Source organism: Bombina bombina, chromosome 6 (genome assembly GCF_027579735.1).
Source record: "Bombina bombina isolate aBomBom1 chromosome 6, aBomBom1.pri, whole genome shotgun sequence".
NCBI classification, from domain to species: domain Eukaryota; kingdom Metazoa; phylum Chordata; class Amphibia; order Anura; family Bombinatoridae; genus Bombina; species Bombina bombina.
In genome coordinates, this window is record NC_069504.1 from 256,083,730 (window position 1) to 256,096,370 (window position 12,641).

General features: G+C 36.3%; 1 protein-coding gene across 1 annotated transcript in view; it reads left to right on the top strand.

The window, feature by feature from the left end:
- The window catches only part of PTPRR (protein tyrosine phosphatase receptor type R), a 524,127-nt gene extending 511,858 nt beyond the window's left edge, over positions 1–12,269 (top strand). Inside the window, exon 14 of the mRNA XM_053716785.1 lies at positions 11,027–12,269. Within this exon, the coding sequence (XP_053572760.1) occupies positions 11,027–11,120 (94 nt within the window). The 3' untranslated portion in view covers positions 11,121–12,269. The remainder of the gene's footprint in view (positions 1–11,026) is intronic.
- Positions 12,270–12,641: the final 372 nt, after the last annotated feature.

Sequence of the window (12,641 nt, forward strand, 5' to 3'; positions counted from 1 at the left end):
TTGCTGGGGGATTAGGGGTTAATAGTTTTAATAGGTACTTTGCGATGTGGGGGTTGGCAGATTAGGGGTTAATAGGTTAAATAGGTAGATTGCGTTGTGGGGGGATGGCAGTTTAGAGGTGAAAACATTTTATTAGAAGTTGCGATGTGGGGGGATGTCAGTTTAGAGGTTAATACATTTTTATTAGTAGTTGCATTGTGGGGGATGGCGGTTTAGAGGTTAATACATTTTATTAGTAGTTGCGCTGTGGGGGGATGGCGGTTTAGAGGTTAATACATTTTATTAGTAGTTGCGATGTGCGGGGGTGGCGAATATAGGGGTTTTACCATTTCGGGTTCATTTTTGGGAGGGGGGTTAGATTTTTACGGGCAACTTAAAAACTTTTTTGTTTTTTACTTAGGTGCCGGCAGATCATAAACTGCCGTAAGTCACTGGCGACTGCAGAAATGTATATTTCCGCACATTTCTGTACCTCACCGGTTTATCTGACTTTATTTTAGTTTATCTGATCTGCCAGCACCGTAAATGTGATTCACCCGATGTGCAAAGTAAACTTACGGGCGGTGTGGGTTTCAGCAGTTGTGCTGAAACCTACGCCGTATATGTTATCTCGCCCATAATATGTGTTTGTTTCTTACTGAAAAATGATCTACAGTGGTGTTTAAAGTGATGATAAATTTTACATGTTTTAGATCAGGTCTGGAATTTATGCAATATTTTAGATGGACTATAATTGATCGCTTCTAATGAAGATGCACTGTAACTTTTTTTGTGAGCTAATGGTTTGAACTGTTTTCCAATTGGTGCTCTAGCAGCACCCCACTTTTTTGTAGCTAGAGCGCTGCTTGGAGAACAGTTCAAACCATTAGTTCATCAAAAAAATATGAGTTTGAAGTTGGCGGCCAGAGCGCAGGGGTATTAGAATGGCATGGCTAGATTAAAAAGTAAGTTACAGCACATCTTCATTTGAAGTGATCAATTAAAGTCCCTCAAAAATATTGCTTAGAATGATTCCAGACCTGATTTTAAAACATGTAAAGTTTACTATGACTTTAAATGTGAGCAGCATCTCAAAACTCAATTTCAAACAGATTTCCAATTTACTTCTATTATCAAATTTGCTGCATTCTCTTGGTATCCTTTATTGAAGGAGCAGCAATACACTACTGGGAACTATCTGAACACATTGGGTGATCCAATGACAATACGCATATTTCTTTCTATCTTTATTGTTGAAAATTTACAAACAAGAACGAGGTAGAAACAAAACTAACTCACAGAGCAGAGAGCAGGGTATATGTGGGAGTACACCCACTTTTTTCTGAAAGGTTTCTATGAGTGTGTGAGAAATATATATGTGTATGTGTTCATTTGTTTCATGTATTTATTTTTAAATTTATACAAATAATTGTATTGCCCTAAACTACATTGTTGTAGCAGAATTGTATCCTTTGACCACATATTTCACAGGATGCACAGCAGCCTGCTAACAAAATGACAGGAAAAGCTGCCCAGTGTCTGTGTGAACTCGCGGTCACAGAGGGTGTGAATGATTTGAACATATGTAGCGCTCAGAAGAATAATTGTGCTGTCTAAATATAACTCATTTAACAAAATGTTCCAGTTATGTGGGTTAGAGAACACGCAGGAGATAGAGCTAAATTATTTAACAATAGTGTTAGTATATTATGTAGCTGGCCAAAAAAAAGTTGTTCAAATACATATTATGGCAATACTGATTCTAATTCTATTTATAATGCAGCATAGAACCTGACAGGTGCTCACAGCTGATAATCCAAAAAGCAAACCTCACAAGTCATATACGATATCCATCAGAATTATCCCACATATTATTTCTTGTAGCACATGCAAATATTAAAAGTAGATTTAACAGATAATACAGCTGCAGAAAAACGAAAGGGACGCAGATTTTCTTTTGACAGAAATGAAAGGATGGAGGATCACACTAATCTTTTGTAACTACATAATAAGCAAGATCTCAATTGGTCGATGAAATAGAAAACTCCAAAATTCCTGCAAACAGGAAACAGGAGATATCAATATACATATTCTGACTGATATTTATATTGATATCTGTGTTAGAGCATTTTATTATAATGATTTCATTTTTGCTTGCATATAACTGTGTTAGGTCTGGCTATAGGCAATCTCCCTGACAGTCCAGAGCAGATAAGAGAATTAAAGGGACAGTAAATACTTTGGCATTTCTGTTGTGTTGTTATAGAATAATGTATCAGCCATGTCTTTAAAACATTTTTAAAACAAATTAGCATAATTTTTACAGCATTTTTTTTCTCAATTACTAAATTCCACCCACCATTTGCCTTATTTGGAGAAGCCAATCTTGGATTTAGTCCACAGACAAGAAGGCTAGCCACAGTCATAAAGTAACTATAAAATGAATTTTTTTGCAGTTATTATGTGATAAAGCCAATTAGGGATAGATATGTAGCAGAGTTAGCCTTGATAAATCAGTAGATTGCATTTCCAGTTCTGGGAATTAGAAATTACTACATTTTCAGAGATAAATTACATAATTGAAATATATTGTAAAGTTGTTTCATTATGCATAACCTCTATACACCGTTAGAACGTTAATTAAAGGGATAGTCTAGTCAAAATTAAACTTTCATGATTCAGATAGAGCATGCAATTTTAAGCAACTTTCTAATTTACTCCTATTTTAAATTTTTCTACGTACTCTTGGTGTCTTTATTTGAATTTAAGCTTAGTAGCCGTCCCATTTTTGGCTAAGCACCTAGGTAGCGCTTGCTGATTTGTGTAAAAATGTAGCCACCAATCAGCAAGCGCAACCCATGTGCTGAACCAAAAATGGGCCAGCCGCTAAACTTTTTCAAATAAAGATACCAAGAGAACAAAGAAAAAATTATAATAGGAGTAAATTAGAAAGTTGCTTAAAATTGCATGCTCTATCTGAATCACAACATGATTTGACTAGACTATCCCTTTAAAGTAAAAAACAATAATCCACTTAATTGATAAACACACCATTTTAAGCTAATAATAGCTAATTAAAACCTGGATTACTAAGCAAATGCTAAGGACTGGTGTTATTTTCTTCTGCGTCATATAGTTTTGCCTAATAACTATCACAACATGTGTTACAGCTACATGTGTGCTTTGTAGGGGCATTTACCTTCCTACCACTTTTGGTCAACATTGTGAAAAAAACTTGACTTTATTAGCTACCTTCCGTTAATGATAATTTATGCACTAGGGGCGAGATTACATATACAGCGCAGACTTCAGCGCAAGTACTGAAACTCGCACCGCCCATAATTTCACCTTGCACATTGGGGTATCACATAAACCACGCCGGAAGTTCATAAAGTGCCATAAGTCGGATAAATTAGTGATGTCCACAAATGAGCGTAAATACAAATTTTTGGAGTCGTCAGTGACTTACGGCACTTTAGAATCATAAGAAAACTAAAAAAGAAAAAGTCAAATCTCCCATAAAAGTGTAACCCACTCCCAAAAATAAACCCAACACGTAAAACCCATATATCCGCCATGAAACCCACATTGCAACTAATAATAGAAGTATTAACCCCTAAACCGACACGCCCCCACAACACAATAAGCCTAATTAAACTATTTCCCCCTAATCCACCATTCACCCACATCGCAATCTACCAAATAAATGTATTAACCCCTAATCTGCCATTCACCCACATCGCAATCTACCTAGTAAAAGTATCCTTTAGATAGTATTTTATTTGGGGGGTTTGATTGTGTGGGTGGTGGGATTTACTGTTGGAGGGTTGTTTGTATTTTTTTTACAGGTAAAAGAGCTGATTTCTTTGGGGCAATGCCCCGCAAAGTGCCCCTTTAAGGGCTATTAGCAGTTTAGTTTAGGCTAGGGTTTTTTTTATTTTGGGGGGGAGGCTTTTTTATTTTGTGTAATTTAGTGTTTATTTTTTTGTAATTTAGTTAATTGTATTTAATTAATGTAATTTATTTAATTGTAGTGTAACATTAGGTGTTAGTGTAAGACAGTTTAGGTTTTATTTTACAGGTAAATTTGTATTTATTTTAACTAGGTAGTTAGTAAATAGTTAATAGCTATTTAGTAACTAGTTTAACTAGTTAAAATAAATACAAACCTAGCTGTGAAATAAAAATAAAACCTAAGATAGAGTCAATGTAACTATTAGTTATATTGTAGCTAGCTTAGGGTTTATTTTATAGGTAAGTAGTTTTAAATAGGAATTATTTAGGTATTAATTGTAATTTTTATTTAGATTTATTTTAATTATGTTAGGTTAGTGGGTGTTAGGGTTAGACTTAGGGTTAGGTGTTAATAATTTTAGTATAGTAGTATGGTAAAATATTTTATAAATAAATAAATAAATAAATAGTGGCTGCTATTTTGGGGGCAGCAGATTAGGGGCTAATAACATTAATGTAGGTTGTGGCGATGTTAGGGACAGCAGATTAAGGGTTAATAATATTTAACTAGTGTTTGTGATGCGAGAGTACGGCGGTTTAGGGGTTAATATGTTTATTATAGTGGCAGCGATGTCGGGAGCGGCAGATTAGAGGTTAATAATTTTATTTTAGTGTTTGCGATGCAGGAGGGCCTCGGTTTAGGGATTAATAGATAGTTTATGGGTGTTAGTGTACTTTTTAGCACTTTAGTTATGAATTTTATGTTACGGCTTTGTAACATAAAAGCCATAACTACTGACTTTCAGTTTACGGTACGGATCTTGTAGTTATAGGCTGTACTGCTCACTTTTTAGGCAGACAGGCAAACTCGTAATACCGGTGCTGTGGAAGTCCCATTGAAAAAGGACTTTTTTGAAAGCTGCGGTAACTACGTTGCGTTACGGCCAAAAAAGTGAGCGGTACAGATATACCTGCAAAACTCGTAATAGCAGCGGTAGTGAAAAAGCAGCGTTATGAAGCTTTTTCACTCATAACGCAAAACTCGTAATCTAGCCGTAATTAAATTAATAAACCCCCTAACCTAACACCCCCTAAACTAACCCCAATTACCTAAATTAAAAAATACTAAGTTACAAACAATTAAAATAAAAAAGCTAACATTACTTAGAAATAAAAAAATCTAACATTACAGAAAATAATAAACAAAATTATCCAAAATAAAAAATTAAACCTAATGCCTATGAAAAAAAAGCCCCCCAAAATAAAAAAAAAGCCTAAATCTAACCCCCAAATAGGTACTCACCGTTCCTGAAGTCTGGCGGAGAAGGTCCTGTTCCAAGTGGTGAAGTCTTCTTCCAAGCGGCTGACATCTTCTTCCAAGCAGGGACCTCTTCTACCTTCATCCAGGACCGCGGAACTGAAGAGCGGCGACCGCGGAACCATGAAACGTGGAGGATCCTCTTTGTACGATCGCCGCCGTACACTGAATAGTGAATTTAAGGTACGCGATTATATATGGCGTCCCTTGCATTCCTATTGGCTGATTTGATTCTTTAAATTCAAATCAGCCAATAAAATGAGAGCTACTAAAATCCTATTGGCTGATTTGATTCTTTAAATTCAAGTCAGCCAATAAAATGAGAGCTACTAAAATCCTATTGGCTGATTTGATTCTTTAAATTCAAATCAGCCAATAAAATGAGAGCTACTAAAATCCTATTGGCTGATTTGAACAGCCAATAGGATTTCAGTAGCTCTTATCCTATTGGCTGATTTGAATTTTAAGAATCAAATCAGCCAATAGGAATGCAAGGGACGACATAGTTAATTGCGTACCTTAAATTCACTATTTAGTGTACGGCGGCGATCGTACGAGGAGGATCCTCCAGGCTCCATGGTTCCGCGGTCGCGGGTCTTTAGTTCCGCGGTCCTGGATGAAGATAGAAGAGGTCCCCGCTTGGAAGAAGATGTTGGCCGCTTGGAAGAAGACTTCACCGCCAGGAACAGGACCTCCTTCACCGGATTTGAGAAACGGTGAGTACCTATTTTTTTTTCGATAAGGGTTTTAATGGACACTCTTTTTTTAGTGTTATTTGCTTTGTGTGGGTTTGGCGGTTTAGGGGTTAATAGTTTTAATAGGATTATTGCGTTGTGTGGGTTTGCAATATGGATGAATGGCGGATTAGGGGTTAATAGTTTATTAAGGTGTATTGTGTTGTGGGGTGATGATGGTTTAGGGGTTAATAGGTTAATTAGATGTTTTGCTATGTGGGGGTTGGCGGATTAGGGGTTAATATAGTTTATTAGTTATTGCGGTTAACAGGTAGATATTGTGCATTCGTTAGGTGTTAGTTATTTTCAGGAGGTAGATAGATATTGCGCATGCGTTAGGTGTTAGTTAATATTTTCAGGCAGTTACAGTGCTCAGATACTCAGCACAAGGCTTGCTGCGCCTGCCTATGTGTGTCGAGGTGAAAATGGAGTAAAATATTTCCATTTTCTCCGCGTAAGTCCTTGCGCTGAATATGTGATACTGATTTGCGACGTGGTTCTATGTTAGCTTATTGGAGTAAAAATTGCGGCCGACGGGTGAAATATAAGTGCCGCATTTATATTCGGCGCTGTATATGTGATACCAAAACCGAGTAAAGACCGGCGTCTCCAGCTTTTGCTGCCGACGCCGCTTATGTAATCTTGGCCTAGATGTTCTTGTTTTTATTTTGAGTCACAAGACACTTTTCAAAATACTATAAACCAATATTTCCCCTTAAAATATACTTCTTATGTCATTTAGTGGCCTTCTTATAGCGTGATCTGAATAGCAATGGCAAAGTACATATATTGTATAGTATGTGCTGAATAAACCTACAATGTTTTAATTCCTATTGTGGTATATCAGGCTGATAAAAAAAAACAACTCCCTCTTTGTTTTCTACCTGACCTAGCTGTGCCACTAAATAGACCTCTATAAAGAGATATGACACACACATTTTCTTTGTTGAAGAGATACCTAGGTAGGTGTCTGAAGCACTACATGGCAGAAAAAGTGCTGCTATCTAGTGCTCTGTCAAATGGATGACATTATTGCAAAACTGCTGCTATATAGTTCTCCAGACACATGCACGCTCCTAAGCTTAGGTCTCTGCTTTTCAACAAAAAATACCAAGAGAACAAAGAAAATGTGATTATAGAAATAAATTAGAACATTGTCTAAAATTGCATGCTCTATCTCAGTGATATGCAACCTTTTTTTTGCCGGCACACTTTTTTACATTAAAAAATCCTGTGGCACACCACCATCCCAAAATTTTACAAAATCACACATTGTAGCCTAATACAATATATATATATATATATATACAGTGTATATATATATATATATATATATACACACACTGTACTGTGCTGTCATGCCATGCCTCCTACAAACTATACATGACATATTGACATTCATTCACAAACAATCATAATGATTGTCTGTGAATGAATGTCAATGTCATGGTTGTCATGGTTGTAAATGATGCCTGATGAGCCTGTCACATACCTCCCAATATTTCAAAATTTGAAAGAGGGACACCCCCGCACTGTTGTCAGTCTGCCGCGGCACACCTGAGGATCTCTCACGGCACACTAGTGTGCCACGGCACACTGGTTGAAAAACACTGCTCTATCTAAATCATGAAAGTAAAAGTGTAGTTTGTATGTCCCTTTAATGAGAATGCCACTGATTGGCTTTTGAAATCAGCATGGGCTATTACATCTTTCCAACATGCTCATTTTTACTTCTCAATCCATCTGTCCAGTGGTGGTGTTTTAAACCTATCTTTGTAACTACATATGCAGTAGACAATTATTTTAGTGGTGATTAAATACTTTAAAGGGACATTCTACAATAAAATGCTCTATTTTGTTACATGATTTTATTTTTAAACAGATTTTCCTATCCCACTATAGGCTAGATTACAAGTGAAGCACAAAAAAATAGCGCTGTTGAGCACTTACTGCACTCAAGTTTAAATAAATAGTGCTCTTATCCTTGTGGTGGTATTACAAGTTGAAAGGAAAATGTTAACATGCAAGCAAAAGACTCAGGTGCGATAGCACCTGGTCATCGTATAGCACAGATGCGCTAACTCCTTTTCCCCATATACTTCTATCCGGCATGCTACAAAAGCCTTGTCTGGCTTTTGCTTTCACTTGTTTGCTGGCCTGAAGGTGTGCTAGGAAATGTAAAAATTGTATATATATATATATATATATATATATATATATATATATATATATATATATATATATATATATATATATATATATATATATGTGTGTGTGTGTGTTTAAAATATAGTATCTCCTTGAAGGTGCACTTTCACTCACCACTCCTATTATTATCTTTTGTTTTTTTGGTTTACTCCTTCTCTGTTTGTTGATCTCACCCTTAGTGGGATGAGCATTATGGTAGCTGTACCAGTTTTTAACTTAAACCTGTATTAAATATCTATTGTTATCAATTCCCAATTTGTTAGACTTTTGTCCCCAATTTTGCCTGATATATTTTAGCCTTGTTTGGCACTCCTATTCCACACACCATTGTACTCTCCGCTCTTCGATCTTGTTAGGGGATCTTGAGTAGTGAGCTTGTATGTAACACTGGCGCTGTTAACTATATTTTGTTGTCCACCACACTCTCACTCAGCAAACACAGCTGCCAGGGTGCTCTAATATGCTAAATAAAGTACAATATATATATATATATATATATATATATATATATATATATATATATATATATATATATATATATATATATATATATATATACATTTAAATATAGTCCAAAATAATAAGCACTCTCTAGACTTGAGACAACACAAAAACTTTCTTTATTAATGTGACGTTTCGGGACTCAAAGTGTCACATTAAAGGGACAGTCTACTCCAAAATGTTTATTGTTTAAAAAGATAGACAATCCCTTTATTACCCATTCCCCAGTTTTGCATAACCAACACAGTTATATTAATATACTTTTTACCTCTGTGAGTATCTAAGCCTCTTGTGACAGCCCCCTTATCACATGGCTATTTATTTACTATCTATTGACTTGCATTTTAGCCAATTAGTGCTGTGTCCTGCACAACTCCACAGGAGTGAGCACAATGTTATCTATATGGCACACATGAATTAGCAGTCTCTTGTTGTGAAAAGCTAATAAAAAAGCATGTGGTAAGATGCTATCTATAGTGGCTTAGAAACAGGCAGAAATTTAGAGGTTTAAATGTTATAAAGTATATTCATTTAACAATGTTGGTTGTGCAAAGCTGGGGAATGGATAATAACAACTATTACTATTCAGCTGCCGATTTGGTGAATTCCGAGAGCGAGCGCTGAAAAAGCGCTTTGAGTCCCACTGGGAGAAAGGCGCTAGTAAAGGCGTCAGGATACAGACCATCGTTGTAGGATTCGTATATATAATGCTTCTTGTTGGTTTACTGTCAGTATTGTTATCTGGAGAATTAATTTTCCACCTGTATTTATATCATGCTTTAACTTTATTTATTTCTTCAATGTTATGTTGCACAGTAGTTGTTTATATGTAAAGCCTTCAAAGGTACCCACATTTTAGTGTGTTACAAACTAAAAATAGTAATACAGTCAGGACCGTCTTTAACACAGGGAAAAAGGGGCAGCTGCCCTGGGCCCAGTCTCTGTTGAGGGGCCCAAGAGTCCTAAAAAAAAACAAAAAAAAAAACATTTTTTTTTTTTTTTTTTTTTATGGTTCATACCAGACTGCTGATGTGACATGGGGAACACACACATTCAGTCCTAATACTGTCACAGTCAAAAGTACTCTGCTTATATATAACTGTGCCAGACCGTGCCGGTGTCATGTGACATGCCAAGCTAGTGCCATGTGCTGTTTTAGATGTGCACTGTGCAGCACTGAATGCAAAGCCCTAACTCGGCATCCAGCCATTTCCCACTGCATCAGAAAAGGTCCTACTGGGGTTACCACTGTTACCAGGTAACTGCTCTGGTGGTGGGGATTGTTTCTGGGTAGGGCTGACTGTGGGCGCATGCGGCAGAAAGCTGGAGCGGCAGGCACATGAGGATTTGAGCATCTGTGCAGCTGCATACACTGCTCTCTTCAGTCTTGAGGCTGTGTGACTCATCTCACACTGTATCCATGCAGCCTTGGACAGACAGCATCCAGTCTACTGGTCCCCTTAGCCCTGCTCTTTCTGCTGTGGCCCTAAGATCAACTAACTGAAGTTTGTTAGGGGAATAGTGCTTTGTAGAAAGGTGTCAGTGGGAAGAATAAGTGAGTGCACACACGCCCCTCCCCATGCAGCATTGTCTAGTTCAGGGTGAGAGGGAAATTGTTCCTACCAAAGAAGCGACATGTGCTGGTGTGGCTGATGTATAGCGTCATGCTGATACTTCACACATTAATGTAAGGTTTATTTTTATAGTTTTTATTTTCTCTCTGTCTCAGATTTTACAGCTTCCCATAGTAGTTCTGCTGTTCCAGTCAGTAAACTTATATTTGTCTGCACCTCCATGCTTCCTCCTTTACCTTGCTTTGCTCCTGTTGGCTGCCCTAAATCTCTTTAACCAGCTAACCTCACACCAGAATCACATTCAAAAGAATATTAAATGAATCCACAGTGGAGGAATTTATATATTTATTTACTTATTAGTACTGCTTAGGTCCAGTTTTACATATTGCATTTTTTTTTTTTAAATGATTAGCCCAGCAGTGGATGATCCACCGCTGGGCTAATAATAATAAAAAAATTGATTTAGTTGTTTTTTGGGATGTTGGGGTGGAGAGCAAAAATGCATGGGGTGGGGGGGGGGGCCCAAGAAAAATTTTGCCCAGGGTCCAATCAATATTAAAGACGGCCCTGAATACAGTTGTGCCAAACCTGCATGAAACAATGAGGTACAATGTACATCTGCAAAGTACTTTTCTATTTGTCTTCTAAGTTTAGAAACACATTTTCACTACTGATCTTGCAAGAATTGTTTGACAAACCAGTTAGAATTGACATATGAAATTGTAGACAAATAAATATGTACTCTTTTCCTTCAACAGGGGAGGAATGGTTCAGACAAGTGAGCAGTATCAGTTTATACACCATGCCCTGAGTCTTTATGAGAGTCGCCTCTCTGCAGAAACTGTTCAGTGAGAAACAGAGCGTAAAACTGAAGTGTATCTTTAAGGTAATTTGTTTTATTACCAACCAGCAGTTTTCCTAAGAAAGTGCAGCAGTCTGCATGGAAAAGGATGTGAAGACAACCTGTGAAGACTTTACGGCAAGTGTGAAGCAATGAGACGGACAATAATCTGTAAATGAATGTACCTGTACTGTACACATAATAATGGAAGGTAATATACTGATATACAGTAGTTGTATATGGATATTTATTTAACAGAGAGGTGGATGTATTTCTGAAATACAAACAATCTACTATACAGAATGTAAGTTGTACTGCTACAGTCAAACAGTGGACTTCTAAGAGATTGTTTGGTGTATAATAAACCTTTGCAAACTGTGTGTCTTGTAACTGGACTGTCAGTTGTCACTATGTACCTGTCAAGTGCTATTATCCGATATGTGGTGAGCTTGTTTTCTTATCCACATAAGATTATTGCTGCTAGTCTTGCAAATAAAATAAGTTTAGGTATTTTCTTCATTTTTTTTCTTTTTAAATTAAAATAATAACCTTTTGTTTTTCTAATCTGTTCAAATGCAGTCAATATTTTGTATGGAGATGTGTTCTTGTTCTATTAGCAATTTGTGACTTTCTAGATTATTTACAGCATTTACAGCACACAATGTCCTTTATTCAATGGATATGCATGTATTAATCTGTGGGTTGTACCATGTGCTGCTTCTACAGATCTGAATACAGTGTATTTGTAAATCATGTGAGTTATTTTATCTAAGAACTTTATAGAATATATTAAACAGCAAGAATTTAAAATAAACTTATTGTTGTCTTTTACTGAAAATGTTATGGGTATGTGTACTTGATACTTGTTTAAATTTCTTAGCTGTTTAAATTTCTTAGCTTAATGGAGGTTTCTTCTGAGTTTGAAATTTCCCTACAACAGCATGGCTACGTGACTTCTGTTTATTGAAATATATCAGATGTTTTAGGGGGATGAACAGAAATGCTGCTATGAGATTTTTCCTCCTTTATTTTTTGAAAGATGTCATTGTTTAGTTGATGTTTAATTTGCAGGAATTGTTATGTATATATGGAGAATTCTGAGTTTTTATTGTTAAAATGTTGGTACATATGACCAATAAAGTTCAGTTGACAAAAATAAAGTTTCTTGTTTCTGTACCATAATAAACTCTTTGGTGTTCTATTCTGGCATAATGCACACCAGGTAAATGAAATATCTTGAAATGTTAAACCTACAAAGCATTTAAACACAATGTAGAAGCGCTGCTGATCCTGAGCAGAAGCTGCCGCTGATCCAATCAGCAGCGTTAGATGCTCAATTCAGATTTGCAGCTATATTTCAACATGGCAGCACCCATGGCTAGAGGAAATACTATGCTAATAAAATGTATTTAGTGTTTAATGTCCCTTTAACTTAAATGGCACATATAAACATCAAAAGGACAGTTTTTTCTTTGTTCTGTCTAATATTGTGTCAGTTTTTTTGCCAATTTATGTTGGTTGTAGCCTGTTTT